At 39.6% G+C, this 27,920-nt stretch overlaps 1 protein-coding gene across 3 annotated transcripts; it reads right to left on the bottom strand.

Moving 5' to 3' along the window:
* Window positions 1–164: 164 nt before the first annotated feature.
* Window positions 165–27,920, bottom strand: FAM162A (family with sequence similarity 162 member A). 3 transcript variants are annotated; one of them, XM_025875116.2, is made up of 6 exons: window positions 12,359–12,507; window positions 11,718–11,884; window positions 9,164–9,286; window positions 6,611–6,719; window positions 2,852–2,960; window positions 165–428 (listed from the first exon to the last, which is right to left on the bottom strand). In XM_025875116.2, exons 1-6 carry the CDS (start codon window positions 12,490–12,492, stop codon window positions 336–338), a joined length of 735 nt encoding a protein of 244 aa, XP_025730901.2. In that variant the 5' UTR covers window positions 12,493–12,507; the 3' UTR covers window positions 165–335. The 3 variants fall into 3 exon arrangements, with proteins under 3 accessions (XP_025730901.2, XP_025730906.1, XP_073750385.1); XM_025875121.2 differs by lacking the exons at window positions 11,718–11,884; window positions 12,359–12,507 and adding an exon at window positions 27,744–27,920; XM_073894284.1 differs by lacking the exons at window positions 11,718–11,884; window positions 12,359–12,507 and adding an exon at window positions 13,474–13,713.

Below are 27,920 nucleotides of genomic sequence, written 5' to 3'. Positions count from 1 at the left end.
AAAATCACTTTGGTAATGGAAATTAAAGTAAGATACGGTTTCTGACTCCCTAAAGAAGAGTTAATATTAAAGTTTAAATAAGTTGCCCCATTTTTCATTCATTTTCTCCAAAAAGCTGAAAGGCTGCATTTAACCTGGATCCAAGCCACAAAAATATAGACAAGTCATTTAAGGAAATTTATTTGTCCCACTATATCAAAAATGGGGGAAATTATAAGTCTGTGCAAACCATACTTTCATGAAATGGATCCTCATACTGTATTCTTTTTAATACAGGCTAATTGCTGCAACATTATTCCTGCAATTTCAAAATCCAGCCAACACGGATACCTCTGCTACTCTGTTTTGGCTTTCAGAGCTGCTGCTTCTCTCAGGCGAGCTTTTTTTTCTAAGTTCAGGCTTGTTAAAGACTCGTTTCTTTTGACAGCCTAGAGTGAAACAAATTTGAACAAGTGATTATTTATGCGGGTTTGGGAAGGATGTCATTACCCTGCACTGATGTCAGCTGATTAACTAGGGCAGCGCAGGCCCAGAATGCTCTGCCGTGGACACACTGAGCACAGAAGCCCCCTCCGTGTGCCTTCTGCTTCCTCTAAAACTTCACAGTCCAGTAGCCCATCCAGTCAAGCATGAGAGAAATGCCACACCCTCTACCTTCTCTTTCTTTCTGGCCTGTTTCTTTAAATCTAGCTTCTTCTCTTATAATTTCTTCCTTTATCTTTTCCTTTTTCCTCTCTCTTTAGTATTGAATACCTTTTTGTTTCCATTTCTATCTTTTTTTTCTTTTCCTTTTCTTTGTTGCTACCATTTTTCCTCCCCCAACTCATTTGTATACTTTCATACCCTTCTAACTCCTTACTCCTCTTTTACCAAAAATATTCAGCTTTGGGGATCCCAGACTTCACCAAATACTGTGACTGATGACTCTGACTAGTATCTATCCCACTACGCCATCCTTTGACAGCAAACAGCAGTGGGGGGGAGACAACCATCCTCTCCCTTGTTTCCATGTGCCCTGTTACATGCCCATGAAGCTTACATAAGCAGACCAGTTTCAAAAGTTCTATACCAAATAAACTAGCACCCTATATATAAGGAGGAATTTTCTTATGTCTGCGTAATTTCACATGTAACGAATTAGGTATGGGAAGGGAGAGGAGAACAGGAATGGTAAGTTGATGGTGAGGACAAAATACGACGGCTAATTTCTCTCTTCCAAATAGCAGTAAGTCTAAAAATTCTTCATTCTAGTAGCATTTACCATCTGTAAGAAATGGATAGTTCTACGTAAAACAAATGAGATGGTTTTCTGGCATATAAAGGAGGGAAACTCTCTTGAAGCACATGGTGTATACCCTTAGATGAGGCTAGAAGAAATCCCAAGGGGTAACTTGTTTCTAGAGTATTCAGACTCAGCTTAGTCTAATCAAGTATACAAAAGCAATGCAGATTTCTTGGAATTCTGGAAGCCTCTATGTCCTGTCCACATGCTTCTGTAGGTTTCAGTCTGAGAACTAAGCATGAGAAGTCCAAGAGGAAACCAGAAGAAAATCTGAAGTGGGGTAGAAAGAGATGTCAAAAGAACTTCACTCAGTCCTGCACACTTGTCCTTCATGCTCCCATAAGGTCCGTCTAAATGGTCAGTATTTTCCACTCCAAAAGTCTGAAGAGAGCCAGAAGTTCATTTCCTTTTACTCTGCACTCACTGGGGATAAGGGAAGTCAGTTACTGCTGAGTTGGTAGAAGAACCTTTTTAATATCTGATAATAGATATAAGACATCCCTTTGTACATGGAAGCTGCGATATATAAAATTAGACATGGTATTAAAATAAGTGCTTGACCAGTGCTGCTCATATTAAAAAAAACCCTATATTTTAATCACAAGATAGTATTATATGAGTTTGGGAACTTGCAAACTTGGCTCTAAATTTTTATCCTGCCACTTACTAGGTATGTGACTTTGGGAAAATGATTTAGTATCTCTAAGCTTCAGGTTCCTCTTTTATAAAGTACAGATAATAAGAGAACCTACTGCTTAGGTTCTTAGGATATTGAGTTAAACTGCCTGCTATATAATGAGCCCTTAAGAAGTGGGATTATTATTATAAGTGGGATTAAAATAATTTTACTATCACCTCAGTTAGGTCTAGGTTCAAACTCTGGCTCTGCCATTTATATGTGTGACCTTGGGCAAAGTAGCAGAGCTTTCTAAGCTATGTTTCCTCATCTATAAATGAGGTCCTAATAATAGTACCTATTTTGTCATGCTATTGTGAGGTTCAAATGAAAGAAAATCCAAGTGCTTAGAAGACAGTGAGTATTCAATTAATGATAGCTATTAATGATGATGCAGGTTAAAACAAGTATTTCTGGCCTTAACTGCCTATGTACTTGTTTAGGAGCTAGTGTCCTTACACATATGGCCCAATGTGGCTGAGCTTCAAATCCAGAAGAGTGACTAGAATGCTTACCAGGGCTAAGGCAGTTGGAGCATGGATAAATATGCCCACGTACTGGAAGTGCTTTACAGACATGCCGGTGTTGTCATTAAATACACCAGGGACATTTTTCTGGTTTCACATTATTTATGACATCTGTGATAACTAAACAATTTTTTTTTTACTTTATGCAAAACTAATTTAGTCCTTTACCTTGCCAAAATTAGGATTTGCTATTTATCCCCAGGCATGACATCCCAGGTTTGTCCCTGCTGTGTCTCATTTTGTTTCTTATCATTTCTCATGTAGAAAGTAGCCCCCTCTTCTCAAGAGAATAAATATGAGGGTGAACCCCTAATTTCCTTTAGATCCTTTGTAGAAAACAGAGACAGAGAGGCAGTCCATGCTCACCTTCTTGCCCTCAATAACCATCCAGATGCATCCTGCCACTGTCAGGGCAATCATTGCATAGCTGACCTTCACCCGGATCTTGTTCTTTGCAGCATCAAGCATCTCAAACCTAGAAACACAATGAGATTATGAGAGAAAGTTAACTTTTCTCTTTCTGAAGTGGCCAGTAGGAAATAAAACTCTGTGTACCACAAATCAGAAGTGGAGTGGTACCACAAATAGGAAAAAAAAAAAAAAAAAAGATGTAGGGCCTGGAAATCTTGTAGGATTTTGGGGAAGATGAGGCATTTTCACAACTCACTTTAAACTAATTAAAATAACATCCAGTAAGATAGCACAAACTTAAAAGTAAGAAAAAGAGAAGAAAGCGTGAAGACAGAAAGTGGATCCAGGAACAAAGGGGGGAAAAAAGGCAAGGTGTATTAATCTATGCTTGCTATGGTGGTCCCCAATTTTGGCTTTCAAGTTTCACATTAGCAGCCAATGCTAAAAGTGAAAATAGGAGCTGTTTCTTCCTGTGGTTCTTAAGAAGATGTTGTATGATCCAGTGATTGTCTAACAATATCCTGACAACAGATACTCCAATGAGCTTCATGAGTTTCGTGCATTTCAACACAAATCACAATTCAGAAAACAAATGTGGGAGAAAGTTAAACAATATGCTCTTTATACCCAAGTTTTTGCTCTCTGCCTTGAACCAGGAAGAGACTTAATAATCTAAATCTAATACTTAGATTTAGAACCAGGAATAGATTCCAGAGATTATCTGAAACAGCAGAAAGATCCTTTAAGCAATGCTCCCTTAATGTTTACCTTTTAACTAATGTTTTGCTGAATCTGCATGACGGTGAACTTGAGACTGTGCTCTTTGGCAAGTACCTCTTTGAACCTGTCCACTGAATACAGACCTATGTGCCTTAACCGAAAATTGAGGGTTGGATTATCATTCTTGTGTGAAAGCTAAGAGGCCTACCAAGGAACAGTCTAAAGAGAAGGCCACTCCACCTTTGTGACTCTGTATGTAGGCAGTGAGTTGCGGTTCTGTTACGTGAGTCTAGTATATCCTCAGGGCAAGGCATGAAGAGGCCAAATGGACCTTTGACAGAGCACTGGCCTGTTCCCAGTAGGGGTGTAAATAGGAAGTGATTATCTCTAGATGATGGGATGAAAGTGCTAACTTCCATCTTTCCTTTTTTTTCCTCAGATTTTTAACACACATTACTTTTGAAATTAAGAGGAAAAAAGTACTTTAAAAATGCTTGGAAGGAGATACAGGGTCCAGGCATTGCAGGTGGTAGGAGAAGCCTGAAAGCACAGACATTGTGATGTAAGAGCTGGGACCCAGTGAGGCAGCAATGTGAATGGAGTTCTCCAGGCACTGAAGCTGGGCCTGCAGGGTAGTGAGAGGAACCAGGGACAATTGCTAAGAACAATGAATTGCTCTATTAAGAGCATCTGAGAGCCCACCAACCACAAACTAACTACCCATGTTGACAATATTTTATGTGAACTGGCATGTCCAACTAAAGTGCTGTGATACTCCTGAAAAGTAATATATTTTACTTTTCATTACAAGTATTTTACATTTTGGGGTGCCTGAGTGGCTCATTCGGTTAAGCATCCAACTTTTTTTTTTTATTCATGAGAAACAGAAAGAGAGAGAGGCAGAGGGAGAAGCAGGCTCCCAAGGAGCAGGGAGCCCGATGTGGGACTTGATCTCAGGACTCTGGGATCATGACCTGAGCCGAAGGCAGACGCCTAACCATCTGAGCCACCCAGGCGCCCAAGCATCCAACTCTTGATTTCGGCTCAGGTCATGATCTCAGGGTCGTGGGATGGAGCCTCGCATTGGGCTCCTCACTGAACGTGGAGCCTGCTTGGGATTCTCTCTCTCCCTCTGCCCCTCCCCCACCTTGCTCTTGTGCCAGTGGTCTCTCTCTCTTAAAAAAATTTTTTTTATATTAAAATTAAAAAAAATTATATATATAATGTATTATTATGCATATAATGTATTATACATTAAAAGTATTTTATATTAAAAAAGTAAAATGCATTTAAATAAGGTCATGAGGTTGCCCTCCATGCTACAGGAAGCAATCATAACGGACAAGTTAAGCAGTGCCTGTTCCAAACTACCAGCATATGGATGAACACTTGCCCAGGCTCAGAGCAGAACATTCTAGGGTGACTTGGTAGTAATCTGGGCTTGAGGGGGATCTTGGAACCACCCCCAAGGCAGACTGAGGAAGGTGTTCCATGGTAAAATCTATATAGCACCTATTAGGACCATGGGTATGCAGCAGCTTGTTTTCTCCTGGAATATTCAGGAAGAAATTAAGACACACGCAAGAACTTATTATCAGGGCACCTGGGTGGCTCAGGCGGTTAAGCGTCTGCCTTCAGCTCAGGTCATGATCCCAGGGTTCTGGGATCGAGCCCCACATCATGCTCTCTGCTCAGCGGGAAGTGTGCTTCTCCCTCTTGCTCTGCGTCTTCCCCTGCTTGTGCTCTCTATCTCTCTGTCTCAAATGAATAAATAAAATCTCAAAAAAAAAAAAAAGAACTTAATATCATTGTCATTTTCAGCTTGCTCTTGTTTTCCAGGAGAGTACACTATCACTCTAGCTAAGAAGGACCAGGGCTTTCCTGCTGAAATAATTTTAGTGAAAATAATGTGCTATTTCATTTGACAGGCAGAAGCAGAATGGATGTTAAAGCCCTGGTAAACAAAAAAGCAAATAACACTTCTCTTCCTGGGAAAAGATACCCTGAATGAACTCAGATTGTTTAAAATCATGCCTTGAAACCAGAAGCCAGAAGGTCCAGGAACAGTTTCTCACCAGAAGGGAACGTCTAGGAGCTTTGTCTCAAGTCCCTGTCTCCGAAGGGGATGACGCCTCACAGGGGAGATTGCACCTGCTTCTCAGCATCTCTTGGCCAAGATGCAAATCAATCAGGGTCTTTAACATCAGGCTGGAGCAGTGGTCCTCAATCAGGGTTTTTTTGTTTTGTTTTGTTTTGTTTTTTGTTTTTTGACCCCCCAGGGGACATTTGGCAATGTCTGGAGACCTATTTCACTGAGTGTTACTGGCATCTGGGGGATGAAAAGGCCAAGCAAGGGTGCTGCTGAACATCCTACCATGTACACAACAGCTCCCACCAACAAAGAATTATCTGGCCCAAAATGTTGATAGCACTGGGGTTGAGAAACCCTGGGTTAGAGGAATCTATACTCATCCACAGACTCTGAAAAAGTCCTAAGATCTGAGCCAGGGCTGGGTTTAAGGAAGTTGGTGATAGGGACAGGAAGCATGCTTTTTGGGATCCCAGAAAGAGAATATGTTGCTCTTAAATACTTTTATGCCTATTGTTGAATACTTGAGTGGATTTTGTAGAATATAACCATTAATTATTGTCAATGGTACCTAACTGATATACCCAGATAAAAAATAAGCTAAGAACAGTGAACATCACTGCTTAGTCATATTTCTGTAGCTCGGAGAGGAAATCAATCAGTTGACTTCAGAGTACCCGACAGCTCTCCACTAGGCACAACATAACATATCAATGATAAGATACAAGATTTTCCAGCACTGTTTTTACTGCAGGTACTTTCCAAAGAGGAAACATTTTGAGAAGTGAAAACTATTCTAAAATTTGGTTGAAAGTTTTTAAATAGTCAGACTCAGAGGAACTGTTTTGTCTTTGAAATCAGCGAGGAAGAAAAAGCTGCTTATAACCCCTATGTTTAGCACTCACGAGACAGTCTCTGGGATTTCATCTTCCTTTTTGAAGCGACCTGACCATACCAGGATCTTCCTCTCCCAGTGTGTAGGTTTGTGTAATGGCACTTTGTGGCTGTAAGTGTCTGTGAGAAAAACAAGACAAGATACCTTATTTGAGGTTATAACTCTCAAATTTAGCAATTAAAAAATGCTATTTATGCTTTTTAGCTATTCATGAAACAGAAACATTGAGAAACCTCAAGCTAATTAGAGCTTTATTTGAATGGAATTTCTTAGGATGCCTCATTTCTCAAATGAGGTTCCAAAATTCCATGGGGACTGAGGTAAAATAAAAGTATTATTTCCTAGCCATTGAAAGTTGAAAGAACACCATGTTAAACAAAGATATAAAGGTTAAGAAGAACTCGGAAGGGAACAATGAGAAGCTTATTTGACTTCAGTAGAAAAAGAAAAAGGTTATAAGGTAAAATAAGATTATAAAAGACCCTGAATGCCAGGCTAAGCTTTTTAAACCTGATTTGGGAATCACTGTACACTTTGAAGCAAGGAAGAAGTTAATGTTTTAGAAGATTAATCTGCATAATAGACGGAAGACAGAAAGGAAGGCTAGGACAGAGTGGGCAACAAGTTCAAATGGGAGGTTGTAATGCAAGAAAGGTGGTGTGGTCTGAACTGGAGTTGTATCGGTGAAACCGAGACAGAAAAGTCCATCTGAAGATGACCGAAAGATTTTGGAGGCTGATTAAAATAAGACAAGGAAGGAATCAAAGAAGAACCTCAAACCTGAATGAGTAAGACAACAGCAGTACTGTTAACCAAGATAAAGAGACTGTGCAAAGAACCAGTTAGGAAAAGAAAAGGCATGAATGGCATTTTATATAATATCGAGTCTAAATTTATGCCATCTGAATAGTTTCATTAATGAAGTCAAAGTTGAGATAATCATTGGTGCAAAGGGAGAGCCAGTGAAGGTGATAAAGACCCCAGAGAGGGAACAGGAGAAAGGGGCAGCAGACAAAAATGGAGTGACCAAAGAGGCAGATGAATAAGAAAGACACACAACAGCAGACGGGAAGGGAAAGTCTTTCAAAAAAAGGAGAAGTCACTAAAGGAGCAGAAAAAGTTAGGGCATCACTGAATGTTAGGGTTAGGAAGGACCCTGGAGACAATTGCATCCAGCTTCCATGTACTGCCTACATCTCTCGCAGCAGACCATCTCCTTCACTGCCGCCTCCACGACACACTCCCGCCCCCACACCGTCCCCTTCGCTGCCGCCTCCACGACACACTCCCTCCCGCCTCCACATCTTTGCTTGTGCTGTTCTTTTCACTTATTCAGAATGCAACAGCGAAAGGAACTGGCAAGTCACTAGGAAAAAAATCCATAAAAAACTGACGGTGAGAAAAGAGGTTTAGAAGTATAGAAATAGTATTGCTGTCGTTTTATCTTTTAACCCTTCCAGCACTTGGCAGAGCTCTATAGTTGTTATTTTTTTGTTGTTTTCATTTTGAGTACATTAAAGACAGTTTGGAAAGTATAGATGTAAAAAAGGAAGATAAAAACTATCCGTAATGCTCCTGTCATAGCAAAATCACTGTATTTCTATTTTGGTAGTGTTTCCTAAGTCTTATCCCCATAAGTATGGGGATTTATATGTGTATTTATATATAAATTTATATATTTATATATGTATCATGCTGTGCTTACACATGATATAAACTTCTGTATCCTGCTTTGTTCAGACATCATGACAAACATTTTCCATGCCAATGCATGGTATTTACAAGCACCATTTCCAACAGCTGCACAATCTCATCAAGTAGATCTAACATACATAATTAATCATTCCCAGATTATCTGACATTTAGATTAGTTCTCATTTTCCTATTACATATAAAATATGGGAACGTCTTTACATTCAGAGCTTTTTTCTACATATAGGGATTATTCCTGAGGCTAGATCCTCAGAAATGAAATACCAGGTTGAAGGGTATAAACATTTTTAAGCTCTTGATAACTATTCTTTGAGGATAGTTCTTTTCTATTTACCAAGACCTGCCTGACCCTAGTATACTCCCATGAAGAAGTAACAAGCAAATAGCTCATGGGACCCTACAGTTTATATATTATACTCCTCGTTTCCACAGTGGACAGTGACAAGGGTTTGAGTTAAGAATAAGACTAACGATGGCTGAAATTAATGCCCAAGCCAGAGGCTAGCCCTAGTTGTACTGTACCTAAAATATCATTACCCAATTTGGTTCATCTTTGGGATTCCTTAAAAGACCATTTCTAGATCACTATTTCATTTGATGCATCTATTCTCCAACAAAAAGCTCCAATCTAATCCCGGAAACAAGAGATAAAAATGACAGATGAGGAAAATGAAGAAAGCATTGCTTCATATGAGCCAATGTAAGTACAATTTGGGAGGCATGAACTACAAGATAGGGAAGGACATAGGAACCCCTGGGACAACCTGTCTTTTAGGTTCTTTTGATTCCAAGTTGTTTCACTCTTTGGGAACTGCTTAGTCCATAACTGGAAAAATGAATAAAAACTTACAGGGTGGAGCTTTTGGACTTTCTTGTGGTTTGGCACAATATCCGTTTATTCTCTTCAAATCGGAGTTTCTGCTAAGTCTTAGAGATGAGGAAGCACCTCTTTCATATAACCTAAAATAACTTCCTAGAAAAGACAGAAAAATGTTTCAGAGAAAGAAAATCTAATGTTGTCTCAAAATAAAAAATGTCTACAGAGTATATATTTCATTGATAAAAATTAACTCATTTAAAGTGAATATACTACTCTATGTAAAACACATGTATTTAAAATATGATACTTGGTCCTATTTTAAAATATACATGTTAAAGTTAGAAATTTATACTATAGGGGTGCCTGGGTGGCTCGGTCATTAAGTGTCTGCCTTTGGCTCAGGTCATGATCCTGGAGTCCGGGATCGAGCCCTGCATCAGGCTCCCTGCTCGGCGGGGAGTCTGTTTCTCCCTCTCCTACTCCCCCTGCTTGTGTTCCCTCTCTCACTGTCTCTCTCTCTCTGTCAAATAAATAAATATTAAAAAGAAAAAAATTTATACTATAAACATTTTATCAGCTGTAAGTTTTACAAAAGTACTTCTCACATGTATCTTGTCATAACAATGGTTCTGGTGGAAATATTACATATTATAGCACTGGGCAGTTTAGGTAAAGAGTAGAACCTCTCACAAGTGATAAACCAGGATGCCAAGTTGTCAGTACTACTCTGGTAAACTCTGAGTAGGCTGCAATGGCCAGCAAAGGGCTCAAGAAAGCCTTCTTCCACCCAAGCCATAATTCTCCAACTGGAAATCAAATTTAGATGTAGTCATGAATTGTGTAAAATTTTTAAATTGTATATTAAAAATGTATAAAACTATATAATATATATAATTTTTAAAATCCAAATTCTAAGTACACATAGGGATCAGTATTATAAATCTCCAATGTACTCACCACCCAGTGTCAACAATTAAGCCAATAAATATGGTTTCATCTAAACACCCCCGAACTCCCTACTGAATTATTTTTTTTTATTTTTAAAAGATTTAATTTATTTATTTTTGAGAGAGACAGAGAAAGTGAGAGAGTCGGGAAGGGGGAAGAGGGAGAGGAAGACAGAATCTTCAAGTGGACTCTGTGCTGAGCACACAGCCCAACATAGGACTCAATTTCACAACCCTGAGATCATGACCTGAGCCAAAATCAAGAGGTGGATGCTCAACTGACTAAACCACCCAGGTGACCTCCTACTCAATTATTTTAAAGCAAATCCCAAACATCCTATTTAGTTCATCTATAAATACTTCAGTATGCATCTCAAAACAGCAACTTTTCAAAATCATTATCCAGAATACCATTAGCTTAATTAAAAAATATTATATCCTTGATATTAGCATATTATGATCAAATAAATTTCCCCAATAGGCTTATAATTTCTTTAATAGTTGGTTTATTCTAAATAGGGGCACACTGAATATGGTTGATGTGTCCTGTAGAGATCTCCCCCTCCTTTCTTATTATTTGTTGAAGAAGCTAGGTCATTAGTTCTACATAATTTCCCTCATTTGGGATTTTGGGGATGGTATCCCTTGGTGTTAACATACTCTTCTAAATTCTTTTTCTTATAAACAGATTTTTGAGGCTTCATCAGATTTAGGTTAGAATTTTTAGCAAGAATATGCCACAGGTGGTACTGTGTACTTCCTACTGTATCCTACTATACTGATCCTACTGTATCAGTCTGACTCATACCTTATAAAGACCTCCATCAACCTTTCATTTGATGTTTTTAGCAGACATTGATGATGTTGCCTAGATCTATTATTTCAATATGGGTTGTAAAATGGTCTTATTCTACATTAACTATTTGATTATCCTAAGGTAAAAGTCCACAAGAAATGTGGAATAAATGCTTGGTTCTTTCCATTTGCCAGTTTTCAAATTAATGGATTGCTTTCCTTGCAGCCTCCACAGGTGATCTTTTAAAATAACACGGGGCGGGGACACCTGGGTGGCTCAGTTGGTTGAGGGTCCAACTCTTGGTTATGGCTCAGGTCATGATCTCATGGGTTGTGGGACTGAGCCCCATGTCCGACTCCATGCTCAGCAGATGGTCTGCTTAAAGGTTCTCTCCTTTTGCCCCTCCCCCCACTCATATACATTCGCACTCTTTCTCTCAGATAAGTGGATAAATCTTTTAAAAAAATAAATAAAAATAACATAAAGAACTCTTGCATTTTAACACATGTACCCCAGGCCATTTCAGTCATTTTTCCTTTTGATACTCAGTCTCATTTTTAGTCATTAGGGACCCTTCTATGTTGGCTCCTGAGTCCTTTCAACATGTGCTCAGTGATCATTGATAGCTTCCTTACTTTCTGACATGATATTACAGATTCATTTTGAATGCTTTCTGCCCCTGATTTGGAATCAGACATTCCTTTAGTGTGCTCTGGTTCCTTTAAAGTAGAGATGCCTTAGGAAGACTCATTGTTACTGAGTTTGTCATTGTTTCCATGCCTTCTCAGTGAACAAAACTAGGAAATGCATTCATTCTTAAAACAAATGTATGCTTAAGAACTTAGTTCCAGGGGGGCGCCTAGGGGGGCGCAGTCGGTTAAGCGTCCAACTCTTGGTTTCATCTCAGGGTCGTGAGACTGAGCCCTGCTTGCACTGGGCTCTTCACTCAGCTTGGAGTCTGCTTGAGATTCTCTCTTCCTCTCTCTCTGCCCCTCCTGCTCATGCTCTCTAAAATAAAAATAAATGTTTAAAAAAAAGTTAGCCACTTTCACCTTCAGCCTTAGCATGAAAATTTTATATCAGTCATAATTAATCAGAATTCAAAGCAGAGACAGCCAGAAATAGTTTTGATGAGGGTAAGAGGAAAGGGGGGGGGTGATTCTGAGTATGGGAGTCATGGTACAAGAGAGAGACCAAGGCTGGTATAGGATTCAGAATCAGACGTGCCCTACAGTCCTAGAACATGGAAAAAGGGGAGTGCTATGAAGTACAATGGAACAGAAAAGAAAGCTGGAAAGGTACCAGTGATAAATCTGATTAGTGTCCTGGCACTGCCTAATGCTCTGTGTAACCAAAAAAGGAATGCCCAAGACTTGCCTTTAATGCAACAAGAATGTGCTCTCACAGCTATGTGGATAAAAAAGCTCACAGGAAAGTTCAAGTAGTTTTTAAAATCTCTGTTAGTAGACAAATAGTCTGTACCTTTGCAGTTCCAAACTCCAACTTGAATATCTTTGTAGCTTCAGAGTTGGAGCAATAAGGGGAGGCAAAAGATAATAGGAGTAAAATATGGTTAGAGGTGGACTTCCCAAAGCTGGTGAGAAACATTTCTTCATTTTTTTCTCTTGCTGTTAAAAAAATTTAAATGTAACAATTTAAAAGATACTACTATAGACTTTTTTTTTTTTAAGATTTTATTTATTGGACACAGAGAGAGAGACCGCGAGAGAGGGAACACAAGCAGGGGGACTGGGAGAGGGAGAAGCAGGCTTCCCGCTGAGCAGGGAGCTGGACGCAGGGCTCAATTCCAGGACCCTGGGATCATGACCTGAGCCGAAGGCAGACGCTTAACGACTGAGCCACCCAGGCGCCCCCTACTACAGACTTTATATGGGCATGTTTATATTTGTGTAAAGATTTTTAAAATAACACTTATTGATACATACGTAACTCCGTATCATAAAATTTATTTTTTTTTAAAAAAAATTTATTTTAGGGAAAGGGAAGGACAGAGAGGCAGAGAGAGAATCTAAAGCAGACTCTCCCTGACCCCAAGATCATGACCCAAGCCAAAAACAAGAGTTGGACGCTTAACTGACTCAACCACCCAGGCGCCCCAAATTCATCCTTTTAAAGTGTAATTCAGTGGTTTTTAGCTTATTCACAAAGTTGTGTACTGACCACTACCATCTAATTCCAAAAGATTTTCACCATCCCAGAAATGTTTCAAATTTTGATGAGGTCCAACTTATCCATTTTTTTTTCTTTTGTTGCTTGAGCTTTTGGTGTCATATACAAGGTCACAAAAGCTTCTATGTTATCTTCTAAGAATGTGATTGTTTTAGTTTTAACATTTAGTTCTGATCGATTTTGAGCTAATATTGGTATATTATGTGTGGAAAGGATCCACCTCCATTCTTCTGCAGGTGGATATCGTTTTCCTAGCACCTTTGGTTGAAAAAATTCTTCCCCCTGTTGAATTGTTTCGGTACAATATAGAAAATCAATTGACCATAAATGTGAGGGTTTATTTCTGGACTCTCAATCCATTAATCTATAGTCCCTTGTATTCTATGTTGTATTAGTTTAGTGGTTACCTAACCATTGGACAGGGACGTCCTTCGATGCTTTCCACCAGCAAGTTTGCCAGCCTTTGCCAAAGGGCTTCATGTGCCTGTTGCAGCATGCTCTGGAGTGGGTCGGGAGAAGCTGTTCCCAGTGAATTAGCTGAGTCAGGTGAAAACCAGGCAAGCCCAGTGAGTGGGAGTTTCCAGGGAAGTGCCAGACAAGCTAATTGTAACAATTCTTGGGGGCTGGGGATTTTAAGGACCTCCAAATCCATTCTCTTCAGTGCCTGCTAAAACTGCAGGTTTTCACTGAGAGGCTGTTCATTTTCAAGGCTACTGTGAAGCTGAAAGGAGAGAGAAAACTGTTAAAGCTATTATAAAGCTTGCTGTTCTTACCATGTTTTAAGTCATTTTTCTTGGAGAAATGCTACTCAGATTGTCACAAGCCTCTGGTTATTTACTAGTTCTGAAAAAATTGATTTTAAGAATTTTTCACAGTGTTTTCATTGCTTTTATTTTTTTTTTAAAGATTTTACTTATTTGAGCGAGAGAGTGTGTGTGTGTGAGCGGGGGAGGAGCAGAGGGAGAGGGAGAAGCAGACTCTGCAACTGGGCACTGAGCCAATGCAGGGCTTGATCCCACAACCCTGAGATCATGACCTGAACTGAAATCAAGAGTCGGACGCTTAACCCACTGAGCCACCTAGGTGCCCCTCATTGCTTTTATACAGGAGTGGATTTTCAGAGATCCTCTTACATACCAGAAATTGGAACCTGTTTATATAAAGATTATGGTTATTTGCCCTCTGATTTCTTTCATAAGGGGCCACATTTATTTCATTTTCTAAGTCTGTAATCCCAGAAGGCCTTGCCCAGGTCTGGGTAACCACCCCACCAGTGCCACCTAGTGGCAGTAAGTGTGCACCAGGAGGAAAGTAGATCAATCACAGTGTAATCCATCTCCGCTCCTTTTCTCATTTTAAATGTAGATAATGTCGTATTTACTGCACCAGGACTGATTTGAGGGTTAGGTGGAAAAACAAATGTGAGAGCATTTGGTAAGACGCTTGAAACACAGCAGGCCCTCTAAATTTTAAGTTTGTTTTTTGAAGCGCTAAACTAGTAATTTTCAAAACATTTCAATAGCACTTTTCAATTTTACCCCTAAAGTGGTCAGAATTTCTCACCAAGGCAACTTTATGCAGTTACCAGGGCATGAAGATATTCTATAAAACTTTACAATAGTTTTTCATAGCTCTAGGGATTAAAACAAAATGCTGTAATGCTGTGATTCTCAAACATCAGTGTGTGTCAGAACCACCTGAGTGGCTTGTTAACACAAAGCACTGTGGACTCCTACCTTTACTTTCAGAATCAACAGTTCTGGGGTGGAGGCTGGGAATCTGCATTTCTAACAAGTTCCTAGATGAAGCTGCTACTAATGATTTGAAACTACACTTTCAGAACCACGGTGTTTGGGTTTTTTTTTAATCATGGTAAAATATACATAACAAAATTTGCCATTTTTAAGTGTACAGTTCTGTGGCATTAAGTATATACACACTGTTATCACCATCACCACCATCCATCTCTAGGACTTTTTCATCTTCCCCAGGGAACCCCTTATTTACTGTGACCTACAAGGCGTCATCTCACACCAGCCTGCCCCATTCCCTTCTTGCAGGCATTAAGACAGAAAGGAGCAAGGTTAACTGGCAGTGAGCTACAAGATCCACAGGAAGCAAAAAGAAGCTGTAATTATTTTCTTACGTATTGCTTTTCCCCATCCCTCTTAATTAGAACAGAGGCAATTCAGGAGAAGAAAAAACAAGGTGCCTCTCAGCTTAGTTTGGGTAATAATGATAAGGCAAAAATGCTATCATGTACCCCTAATTACTACCGGTCACATAAATGCATGTTTGGAGATATTCACTCAACAAATAATAACTGAGTACCTACTATGTGTCAGGCATTGTTCTAGACAATATATAAAACAGATAAAAATCTATGCTAGTAACACTTACATTCTACCGGAAACAAAGTATATATACATATGCATGCATGTGCTCACACACATATAGTTAGATGGTAAATGAACACTGAAAACAGAGAAAAAATGAACACTGGGAACATGACATGAAGTGAAGTGTTTGTGTGCTAGGAATGGGGTGTGTGTAGGAGATTTTAGGGAGACTAGTAGGGTGAGTTCTCTTTGAGAATGCCACTTTCGAAGGAAGTGAGGGAGCTAGCTATGCAGGTATCTGTTGGCAGGATATTCCAAACAGAAACTGTTACATGTAAAGGCCCTACGGTGGTTCTAGGAACCACAAAGAGGAGGCCAGTGTGGTTGGAACAGAGTAAGGGGAGTAAGACTTGAAGTCATAGAAGTATCTGGGGTGGAGGTGAAATTAGGGACTTGAAGACATGAGAGGTTTACCTAGATCAGAAAATATCTCCCAACATTTTTCTTACTACAACCTCATACTGGATGCCAATCATTTTTACCTCCCTAAAGTATAAATGTTAATTAAAACATGCAAATATGATCATATTGTACATATTAGAAATAACAAGTGTAAAAAATTTTAAAAAAACTGAAATCACTAAAGATAATTGTTAAGTACTTAATGTGATTTCAGTTATTTTGCAGTTACAAAAAAAAGCATGTAAAAGTTTTAGTATCATTAAGACTTCCTCTTCTGTCTCAAAGAGATAACATATATTGCCCTACCGACAACGAAGTCAGAAATTTTCCATCCGCTGGTGAATCACAATTAAAAACAAACAAACAAACCAAAAGAAAAACAGCCCTTTAACCCTCTGGTTGCACTTGCAGCTTGCCCCTGGCTGACCAGTTCTGGATCCCCTGGGCCCTAGCAGGAAGTCAAGATGAATCCTCACTGCTGCCTCTACAGATGTGACTGATGAATGGCTGGTTAACCTAAAGTAGAGGTTCTCAAACTTTAGTGTGCATCAGAATCACCCAGAGGACTTTTTTTTTTTTTACCATTTTGAATATAAATTTTTTTAAATTTTATTATGTTACATTAATCACCATTCATTACATCATTATATCATTAGTTTTTGATGTAGTGTTCCATGATTCATTGTTTGAGTATAACACCCAGTGCTCCATTCAATATGTGCCTTCTTTAATACCAATCACCCCACCCCCCTCCCCTCTAGAACCCCCCGTTTGTTTCTCAGAGTCCATAGTCTCTCATGGTTCGTCTCCCCCTCCGATTTCCCCCCCTTCATTTTTCCCTTCCTACTATCTTCTTTTTTTTTTAAATAAGATTACCGGAACCCAGTTCCAGAGTTTTTGATTCAGTGAGTGTGGGTGGAGCCTGAGAATTCTCCTTTCTAACAATTTCCCAGGTGATGCTGTTACTGTTGTTCTGGGGGCTCACAATTTGAAAACCAGTAGCTTAGAGGTTTCACTAGAAGCTGGAGGCTGTAGTAGGTCAGATGGGATGAGGCTGGTTCAAGTACTGGCTTTTGCCTTGTTGTCCCTTCCTTTCCATAAAAAGCTTTTCCAACCTCATGATGGACAGTGCAGAGGTGGAGATGCCTTTTTTTTCTCAGAATCTTTCAAGACACTCCTGGAGAGAATCATCAGTGATGTGAGCTGAGACATGATAAATGAAGGTTCAATGAATGCTGTGGGAGAAAGAGGTTTTTAGATGAACTAATTTAGTGTTTTATAACCTGTGTGAAGATCAGTTGCCAAGTGTGTTGTATGTTGCTAACTATGAAGGTGCTAATGATTTGCTTAAAAATAAAATCATGGCATTTGTCAAAACCCATAAAACTGTCCATCACAAAGACCTTTAATATATGCAAATTTTAAAATATCAAGCAGGATGTTGGGAGAATCCCAGAATGGAATGAAGACTGTGACAAATGTATCAAACTGTATTAGAAATGTATAACATGACCTAACCTCACAACCTTCAGGGTGGGGGAAAAAGAAGCTGACCTAAGTAACTTTGGAAAACATCCTTTTGACTGGAAACTCTAAGACTCAAGACAGAAAGAACTATACATAGACACTACTCTAGTTGGCAAATTTGTTTCTTATAGGAGCATGGGTTAACAATCCTGAAACTACAAGTAGGCTAGGACTGAACAAATAAGTAAATAAGTGATAGATAATGAGAGCCCAGAGAAAGAAGTTCCAAAAGCTAGGGTAGAAGGTTAGAATGAATGTGGTACTGGATCAGTCAGAGAATTCAGTACGAACTCCTTTAGCTTTACATAGCTGTTTATTAATGTATATAAATAAACATTTATTTATTTGTTATATGTTATTTGTACGTATGTATGTATATGGAGAGATGATAGACATAAGATATAGACATAATCCTAAGTATGTGTGTACACATGGGTTAGTATACATACATGTATTTCCTAGCTCTACCCAGGGGAAGGACCTGGAATCAGTGACACTTCAGTAGGAACAAGCACACTCAGTGCCTAGATCTTGATTTCCAAATACCATTATCTAATAAAAGGAACTAGGGCTCCTTGGAGAAAAATGGCTGATTCTAGGCTGAAGCATAGAGAATACAAGATGAGTCTAGAATACCCTGTTGGGGCCAGAAAGGAAGTATTCAAAAAACACAAGGATGTTTTTGGATAGGGGCATGCAAAGGGACATAGGAGCTGATCTGATACAGCCTAACCTGGAATAATTTGAGCAACAAAATAACATAGTAATAGATTATAACTTAAGGTATAAAATATATGAATCCATATTGATATAAATGGTAACTGAATATATAAATGAGGGAGAAGGGACAAATCTCCCCATTTGGGAAAAATCCCAAATACTTAGATACTCCTCCCTCCTGGATTCCTTTCCCCTTGTGGGAAAGTGTGAGTTGGACTTAGTGACTTGTTTCCAAAGAACAGAGTATGGGAAGAGAAAAACAATAACTTTACAAGGAAGAAACAAACTGACCAAGGTTAAAATCACCAGTCATACATCATGTGGATATTGTGTACCGAAAGAAGGACACTTGACCTCTGTGCTAGTTATTCTGTCCTCAAACCCATAACCCTAGTCTCATCATGAGAAAGCATCAAACAAACCCAAACTGAGAGACATTCTACAAAATATCTGACTCGTATTCTTCAAAACTATCAAGATTTTGAAAATCAAAGGATGTGAAACTGTCACAGATCAGAAGAGGTAAAGAGACATGACAACTAAATGGGATGTAGCATCCTGGAACAGAAAATGGGACATCAGTAGAATAACTGGTGAGACCCAAATAAAGTCTGTCCTTTAGCTGACAGTAATATACCAATGTTAATTTTTTAGTTCTGAAAAATACACTATATACAAGATGTTAACATTATAGGCAACCAGGTGAGAGGTACACAGAACTCTTGTACTATCTTTGCAATTTTTCTGTAAATTAAAATTATTCCAAAATAAAAATATTTTTAAAAAATGAGTACTTGGGTATTAATTGTATCTTGCTTTTACTTTATACATGTTTTATAAATATTTTATAATTACTTGATATTTATTTTTTAAAATTAGCGATAATTTGATGTTATCTCTATAAAAATGTCATTCTCTCACTTGCACTCCAATATGCTTTTGGAACGAGACAGAAAAAGAAACGAATGGGATACAGTAGGAAATGTGCCCAATTCAGGGTAGACAAAAATGAAGGTCATCTGACTAATGGACATTGGTGGAAATGAGATGAGAAAATTATACATGTTGGTATGTATCTTGTCACACCTTGCTATTCTCAAAATGTGGTTGACATCACCTGGGAGCATGTTAGAGAAATGCAGATTCCTGGCTCCCACCTCAGACCTACAGAATCTGAGTCTGCATTTTTATTTTTGTTTTGAGAATCAGATATCAAGTCTCAGGAGGACAAAGCTAAAGGTACATAGGAGCTGATCTGATTATTTATCCTGACAGTTGCAAAGCTCATTCACCCCCTAAAGAGATATCCAAATGACTCATATGAACATTAAATTTTAAGAAGCAAATAGATACCCACATTCATTCAACAGTTGATGAGTACTTACTATGTGCCAGACACATGGAAACCAATACCACATATTCTGAAGTCTAGAACAGTACTATTTACTCAGCCTCAGCTGGGAGCTTCATAGAAATACCAATTCTCAGACCCCACCCCAAACCTGGAGTGTGGCCTAGAAAAATGTTTTAATAAGCCCTCTAAGTGCTTATGCGTACTAAAGTTTAAGAAGGAGTGTTCTAGAAAAGTGAATTTCAAATTTTGCATATAAGAATCACCAAAGTAGCTTTAAAAAATGCACAAGTCCATCCAATTAAATCCCAGTGTCTGGGAGCAGGACTCCGGCATAAATATTTTTTAAAATTCTCTAAGTGATTCTAATGTGCTGCCATGTTTGAGGATCAACACGATCAGCTAGAGTCCCTGTTGGAGCACAGGTTACCTGGATGACCAGGACACCTCCAGAGCTTAATAGTGGTCTCTGGCGAGTTCAAAATCCCTCTTTTCAACAACTAATTTACTGAAAAGAAGCTCTGCTTTATTTCTAACTTCTGCATATCAATAACATATAACTCATTACATTGAAAGTTTGGAATCTCTGTAGAGTTGTATGCGCAACTTTCAGATTTTACGAGAGTATGTAGACTCATACACTACTCAGTACTTAATGATATGCACTGTGAATTGTTCTACAGTTGCCTGACCTCCTCTTCCCCTTTGGAAAAGGCTGTATTTCACATCCCTCCTCCATCCTCCACAGCAGCTGACTACCCCTCACGGGTAAAAGACCACTGTCTGATTAGCTCACAGTGAATGACCAGAGCCCACCAGGCTGATCCTACTGCACTGCTATAAGACTGTTTGCCCAACCACCTTCACTTTTCCTAGTGTTCCAGAAGGCTGGGAGCCACCATGACCCTGGCTGGGAGAAGCAGCTTGTTTCTGGGGAACGATGTTCCCTTTCCATGTCCTATGGAAAGATTTTTTAATCTAAATACTTAGCCAGTTCTCATGTTAGCCCACAAATGCCTATTTAATCCTCCTAGAATTCAAATAGGATACTGCTAGTCCTAAAATGTTTGCTGTGATAGGAAAGGGCAAGTCTGAGGAAGGAACATTCAAAGTTTGTTTTGAGAATCAAATCAATTTTAAGTCTCAGGAGGACAAAACTAAATGTATGCTTATCCTGACAACTGCAAAGCTCATACATATACACCCTTTAATTGATACTATATTTTATATCATTATGATGAAATTGTATGTCAAATGTTTGTAGCTTCTCAGTAGACCTAGAAGGAAGAATGACTAAGTTAGGGTAATTATCTCGCTTAGAGAAATGAGAGATTTTTTTTCTTTTAAAGATTATTTATTTATTTGACACAGAGAGAGACACAGCAAGAGAGAGAGCACAAGCAGGGGGAGTGGGAGAGGGAGAAGCAGGCTTCCCGCCAAGCAGGGAGCCCAATGTGGGGCTCGATCCCAGGACCCCGGGATCATGACCTGAGCCGAAGGCAGACGCTTAATGACTGAGCCACCCAGGTGCCCCGAGAAGTGAGAGATCTTATTCCTACTCAGAACTCATTTAAATTAGAGAAACCACACTATAAGCAAAGCTGGGCTACTCTAAAGGCCGGCCACGAGAAAACAAACGAATGAACCTAAGATATTAACTTACTCTGAGCTTTTCTAATGATCAGCCTTGATTTCTCCTATCTGCAATTATTCTGAAAAGGATGGAATATTTTGGCTTCACACTGTGATTTGCCCAGCTCTTGTATGCAACAGAGATTTCCAAATCTGCCTGCCAGGCTCCCAAGGCTCAGAAACCTAACTGCCTTCTTAATAGGTCCATGCTGATGTTCTAGGGCTTGGAGTAAGTTAAGACACTGGCCTAACTCACTCTGGCTCTGGGTACTGTGCCTATCCATGTTTCCCTCACAGTGAAAGTCCTTTTGTCTGCCAAACTCCCAAAGGATTTGGCAAACAGGCAGAGCAGTTTTAAGCAGGAAAAAGACAATAACAAGGGTGATTTCATAAAGTAAATCTGAGTGCAGAATGCAGGACAGGCCAGCGCGAGGGACGAGTAGGGGTAAAGGGAGCAGGAATTGCAAGACATAAATATAGAAACCTCCTTTTAGGTGGTGTCACAACGCTGTGGTTCCAGTGGGTTCCTTAAAGGAAATAAGATAGCTATAGGTCCTAATGGAGAGGACCTAACAGATGTGAAAAATACTAGGGGAAGAAAAATGGCAAGAGAGATTGACATTATGAACTTTTGTGGGCTGGCTAGAACCCTAATCACCATTTGTAACATTGCTTCTATGGGAAAAAATTTTAGACTTCAAAAAAATAGATTTATAAATAAACCTTTGGAACCTGGCCAGTTTTTAAGTGGGGAGGAAACTCTGGAAAAAGTCTTGCAATTCTATGTATCTGGTGGCCAAACTTCAGTGAGATGGGCCATTTCTTGATTTTTTTCCCCCTTCCATCAACATTCCAGCCCATTCCCAATAGTGGTTATTTGAAACTCTCTTGGCCTTAGCTGTTGACCTAAATTTGCTTTTTTAAAAAAAAAAAAGATTTTATTTATTTATTTGACAGAGATAGAGAGAGGGAGAGCACAAGCAGGTGGAGTGGCAGGCAGAGGGAGAGGGAGAAGCAGGCTCCCCGCTGAGCAAGGAGCCTGACGTGGGGCTCCATCCCAGGACCCTGGGATCGTGACCTGAGCCGAAGGCAGCTGCTTAACCGACTGAGCCACCCAGGTGCCCCTTAAATCTGCTTTTTGATAGAAACTGATTTCCTGCTTCTCCATCTGTTTTCTCATTCTTCCCTGCAGCCTTGTAAGAATACTAGGCCTTCCTTCACTCTAAACTAGTGAACTGTTCCATCTGTGATCCCTCTTACTGAGGGATGTTGTACCAAACTTAGCTCACCACCTCTAGATCCTTCCCTCAGCCCCTTTCCTGCCAAATGTCTCCCTGCTCTTAAAAAAATAAACTTTAAATTATAAAAGTTATACTTGCTCATTACAGAAAACTTGGAAGCTTAAAAAAAAGTATGAAGAAAAATAAAAACACCTATAATCACATCGTCCAGGGATAGATAACAACTTGGTGTATCTTTCCCAGACTTTTTCCTATGCTTATATATAACATACACATTTTTCATAATCGAGTAATACTACATCTTATGTCAAAGTACTTTTCCAAGATACTAATTAAAAAATACTTTTGATGGCTATACAACATCCAACATATGGCTATAACCTGAATTCAATCATTCCCTTAACTGGATGTTTCCAAATTTCACTATTACAAATGAACAGTTTTCTACATAAATCTTTGATGGCATTTCTGATTATTTCTTATATAGAATCCTGATAGTGCAGGGTTATAAAATATGAACCTTTTTAAGAATAGAACAATTGTCTTCCAGAAAGGCAGAACCGATTTACACTTCTACCTGTAGATGATGAGAATTCTTGCCTCATTATACTACAGTGGCACTGAGGGTACGCTATCTTTGACAAAACAATCACTTGTTCTCAACAGTTCCTATAAATAAAATACTAATCTCCTTCCTTTCGTAGTTCAAATGACTGAATAAGTGGCATGTATTTAACTTGCTACCTTGGCCTCACTACCCATTTTACTATAATGTTTCTTCCCCCACTCATTTTACTAAAATCGCTCTAACATTAGTGATCTTTCTAGTCCCATGACTATGTTTTTTAGACTCTCAACATCAGCTCATTTGATTCTACTCTTCCCATCTTTGAAGCTATTTTACTCTACTGATCTCAGCCTTCTGCAAGGCCTCTGTCTCTCCTAACATTATACTGCCACATTCTCTCCCTTCATGTCTGACCTCTATGATTTACATCTTTTTTTTTAAGATTTTTATTTATTTATTGAGAGAGAGAGAGAGAATGATAGAGTATGAGAGGGAGGAGGGTCAGAGGGAGAAGCAGACTCCCTACTGAGCAGGGAGCCTGATGCGGGACTCGATCCTGGGACTCGATCCTGGGACTCCAGGATCATGACCTGAGCCGAAGGCAATCGCTTAACCAACTGAGCCACCCAGGCATCCCTATGATCTACATCTTTAATGTCCTCTTTGCCACTTCCTATTACTTACACTATGTCAGGCCTCCAGGATTCAGTCTTTGCCTCTATCCCACATTCATCTGCCTCAGGGAGGACGCCCCTCCTTTGTCCCCTGGTCTTTGACTGAGAGGTCCCACATTCGCCTATAACTCAATGCCACCTACCACTCAACAATGCATGGACACTCTCTGCCACAGCAGTATCCCTGCTTACCTTTATTTCAGACAACAAGGCAACACTCCTTCAGCCCTCCACCTCAAAAATTTCAGTCTTCCTTTAATCACCCTAGGTCTCACGGAGCCACACCAATTTCTTCAAAAACACTTCCTAGATATATTCTTTTTTTGGCATTGCCATCATCACCTCACACATGGATTTCTGTAATATCTTCTCAGGTTGTAGCTATTCGTGTTGTAGGTAGCAACCATGTTAATTTTCCAAAAATGCTTCTTTAATGACTACTGCTGGAAGGCTTCCTTTTTGCCCAAATTCAAGTGGTCCAAAACCCTCAAAAGGCCACACCTTATCTATTACTTCCTGACTGAAATCCAAGGTAATCCTTCCTCCTTCCACATCCTCTCCAGACCCATTACTGCCCCTACTTTTGCTCCTCTCTCCCAGACCTTCTGTTGCAACGAAGCCTTCAGTAATTTTAACCTACACTTTGATTCCTTTGTTAAAGCCAGTGGTATGTTGGGTCTTGGGAGGAGATCAGTGAGGAAAAGCCCTGATTTGTAGTGTTTTTTCAATAACCCTCACCACGGCAGATTTTAAGCTACCAATGTAACATAACTAATTGGGAAAAGATGTGCACAAAGCCAATAGGAACTGGCTCCATAGCACCACGGCAGCACTTAAAATCTGTTCTTTAATCCAGAACTTAATATATACTGTCTTGCATAAGCTCTCCAGATTATTATATAGGTATATTCATTCACTGCAACAAACTCCAGCCCTAGGGAAAGTGGGAGTCCACACACTTTAGAGCTTTCGTCATGTACAGGGCACACAGTGTGTGCTCAATAAAAACCTGTTGACAAGCCCTGGAGGGAGTGATAAGCAAAGCCAAGGAGCAAGAAAAATGGGCATGTACTCATTTAGGATTGGTTAGCAAAAACAAACAGAAATGACAATGAAGGAGCAGAATGCAGGGGAAAGAAAATCAGAATGGGAGCCAGGAGATATTGGTTATGTCCCAGCTCTGTACCTGTAGGACTCTTCTGAGGTGAAGTAAATTCCCCTCTGAGGCCTTAAGTTTCCTCATCTATAAAATTAGGGGGCTAGACTACATGACTTCTACCTTATCTCGATTCTAATGCTGTGGAATGTCAGTTAAACTGACAAGGATGCTGGCCATGGTCCACTGTATTGGTATAATAATAAAATCATTTTAAAATCTGTTGGTAAGTCAGCAAAGTTTAGGACAAGAAAATTTTTCTGAAGGTGTGAACATTCTTGTAAAGCCATTCTATTCTTTTGACTTAATTACTCTGTAGAAAGTAATAACTGTTCCTGCTCGTGCTCGCTCACTCTAATAAAATCTTTTTTTTTTAAGGTTTTTATTTTTTTGACAGAGAGTTAGAGAGCACAAGTAGGCAGAGCAGCAGGCAGAGGGAGAAGGAGAAGCAGGCTCTCCGCTGAGCAGGGAGCCTGATGCGGGGCTTCATCCCAGGACCCTGGGATCATGACCTGAGCTGAAGGCAGATGCTCAACTGACTGAGCCACCCAGGCACCCCATAAATAAAATCTTTAAAAAAAATAATAATTATTCCCAAGAATATCTACTGCCTGTCTGTGAGCTTGACACTGATAAGTGCTAAGGATTTAGTAAAAACAATTCAGTCTTTACCCTCATGGAACTCACAGGAGTATGGGTCAGTAGTCATTTAGTTCCAAATCACTCTATCAGTGCCTTTTAACTTAAGGAGCACAGATTGCTTTAAGGAATGGATGCAAGCTATAGATTCTCTCTTCCCAAAACATAAAAATATGAATATAATTTCAGAGGTTCACAGGACCACTCATCTGTAAAGGGGTCCAAGAACAACAAGTTAACAACTTTGACCTGTATCTCCAGCTACATCTGCAAAATGATAGATTTAAAAACCTACATTCTGTTTGCTAAGAAAGTACAGCGAAGATTTCCAACAGAAGTAATTCAAAAAAGGTCCATCGTTTAAAGGATTAAGCTTTGACTATTTGAAATTTCACTCACCTAGAGTATCTTAGTCTAAATAATATTCTGGATAAGTGAAGCATGCCTAGATTAGGTTTCTATTTGATCTGCGATTCCTTTGGTTAAGGTTGCCTGATAAATCAGTCTTCTTACTTGAAAATCCATTTGCACATAAATGTGTGCTTCTGTTTCACAAGTATATCTGCATTTCATGATTCTTCCATTTCACATCAAACTCAATTAACCATGACAAACACAGTACACACATATCCTGAATAAGCATCTTGAATGAAACAAAGAGCACAAGTTCCTGAACTAGAAGGCACTTACTCATCTCCTGGCTCTAACATTTTATGGCTAAATGATCTTAAACAAGTCATTTAACCATCTGACCTATGTTTATTCACTTGTACATTGGAGAATGGATGATAAGACTTACCTAGGAAGGGTACTATAAGAAATCAATCAAGTAAAATAATGTATGTCAAAGTATTTAGCTATAAAATAGACACAAGTGGGTGAAAGGGCAAATTGCTTAGAGTTGCTCACAAAACATGAGACATTCAAAGAAGGTCCTTTGGAAAGAGTTTGTCATGTAACATTCTTAGTGGATCTATCTGGAATAAAATAAATTGTTCTTAAAATGCTCAAGGAATTCTGTTTTGATTGAGTGGTCAATAGTGAGGTTCTTAAATATCAAAAGTCTGCAAAGAGGCTTTGGAATCTTTATAATGCATAAATATGTTTTCAAGGCAGGAAGATAAACTACTTAAAACCCTAGGGTCTTAGTTCCTATGTAGTCAAAGTCCCTTTTACTCAGTCTATTTTAGCTTTTTCCAGAGCAATGATTCTTTCACTTACCTTGTAACAGCTAACAGGTCAAAAGGATGTACACAAAAGATTTTAGGTAAGTTAGTCCAACAGAGCTGAACAAATCAATGAATCAATCTTTTTTAGTGGAGGGAATGTTTATTTTAAAGGAAGTATATAATATTCTTCTGTTTGAGACATGTTTTCCAGTCCATTCTCCATTGGAACACAAAATAAGAATATAAAAGATAAATTTTTCTTACATTACTTCATTTACATTTGCAATGTACATTTACATTATTTCAACAGGCAAGTTTGGGGCGATTCTTCCTTTAAAATTGGAAATAAACAACTCTTTAATAATTTGCTACCAAGGAATAAAAGATCAGTCATTACACCTTATCAAAGCTCATAAAGGTGATCAAAAGTGATTTGCCCTGGTGCCTAGAAAAAAACCAAGCGGCAAACATTTTGATTTCTCAGCCCCTACTAAGCTCTGTTGGTTCCCCAAGAAGACAAATTAAGCTCTGACTCCAAATACCCATTACACAAATGTCTACTAGAAAAATAAACTGCAGATTCTACATAACACTTTCCTCCAAAAAATTCAAAGCACTTAATCGTAGAATTGTTTAAAAGAAATGTATCCCCCATTTTAGGAAAACAATTACTATTATTCTGTAGGCCCTTAAATCCCTTTCCCAATCAGACACTAAGTGGGTAGGAAACCCTAGACTAAAGGTTTTTTCTGAGAGTCGGGATAAACTCTTGAGATGGTGGAGGGCTGGGGAGACTCAAGACTCAAGCAAAGCTACGGACGGGAGAGGTTAGGGTGAAAAGCTGAATCAATCAGACAACGGGGGAGTTCTAGGGATGGCAGGTGCATTAAGAACTGAGTTCAGAGGCCACTGGGGATGGGGGGGTTGATAAGGATCGGGGAGCAAGGGCTCGTTAAATGGGTGGGAGTTGGGTGGATGGAGGGCCAGGAGCGACGGTCTCTCTGGGCCAGCCCCCATTACCTGCTTAGCAGTTGCTCGCTCAGCCTTTGCTCTTTCCCATTATTGGGGTATGACTACGAGCCACTTGAGAGTGCGCGATGAAACCGAGCAACTACCAGATTTTGGGAAGCGGCAGGATTCCTCAATCTCCAGCAGCCAAGGTGGCCTCCCAACCTCCCCGAGCCCGGCCCGCGTCTCACCCGCCGCCTGGCGCAGGCCGCGCAGGGTCTCCATGACTGCCTACTCCGCTGACCCGACAGCGCCTCCCGGGCGGTGACAGCGCGGGCGCAAAGTCACCAAACGCCCGCAATAGGAAAGAGGCGGACGGCGCAGGCAGGCAGGACGAGGGCTACTTGAAGGCGGACCGAGCGGGTCGT

Source organism: Callorhinus ursinus, unplaced genomic scaffold, assembly GCF_003265705.2.
Source record: "Callorhinus ursinus isolate GAN/ISIS: 27379988/994484 unplaced genomic scaffold, GSC_fseal_2.0 scaffold1, whole genome shotgun sequence".
Lineage (NCBI taxonomy): Eukaryota > Metazoa > Chordata > Mammalia > Carnivora > Otariidae > Callorhinus > Callorhinus ursinus.
Note: the sequence above shows the minus strand (reverse complement) of the source record. Positions and strands in the feature narration are given on the sequence as shown.

Coding starts and splice junctions, on each gene's coding strand:
- FAM162A (XM_025875116.2), bottom strand. CDS start 12,492: ATGAAGAAATGTTTCTCACCAGCTTTGGGAAGTCCACCTCTAACCATA. Junction 11,885..12,358: donor TGGAGTTTGGAACTGCAAAG/GTACAGACTATT, acceptor TTTTTATTTTAG/AGAGCATGAGCAGGAGGGGC. Junction 2,961..6,610: donor GAAATCCCAGAGACTGTCTC/GTGAGTGCTAAA, acceptor TTGTGTTTCTAG/GTTTGAGATGCTTGATGCTG.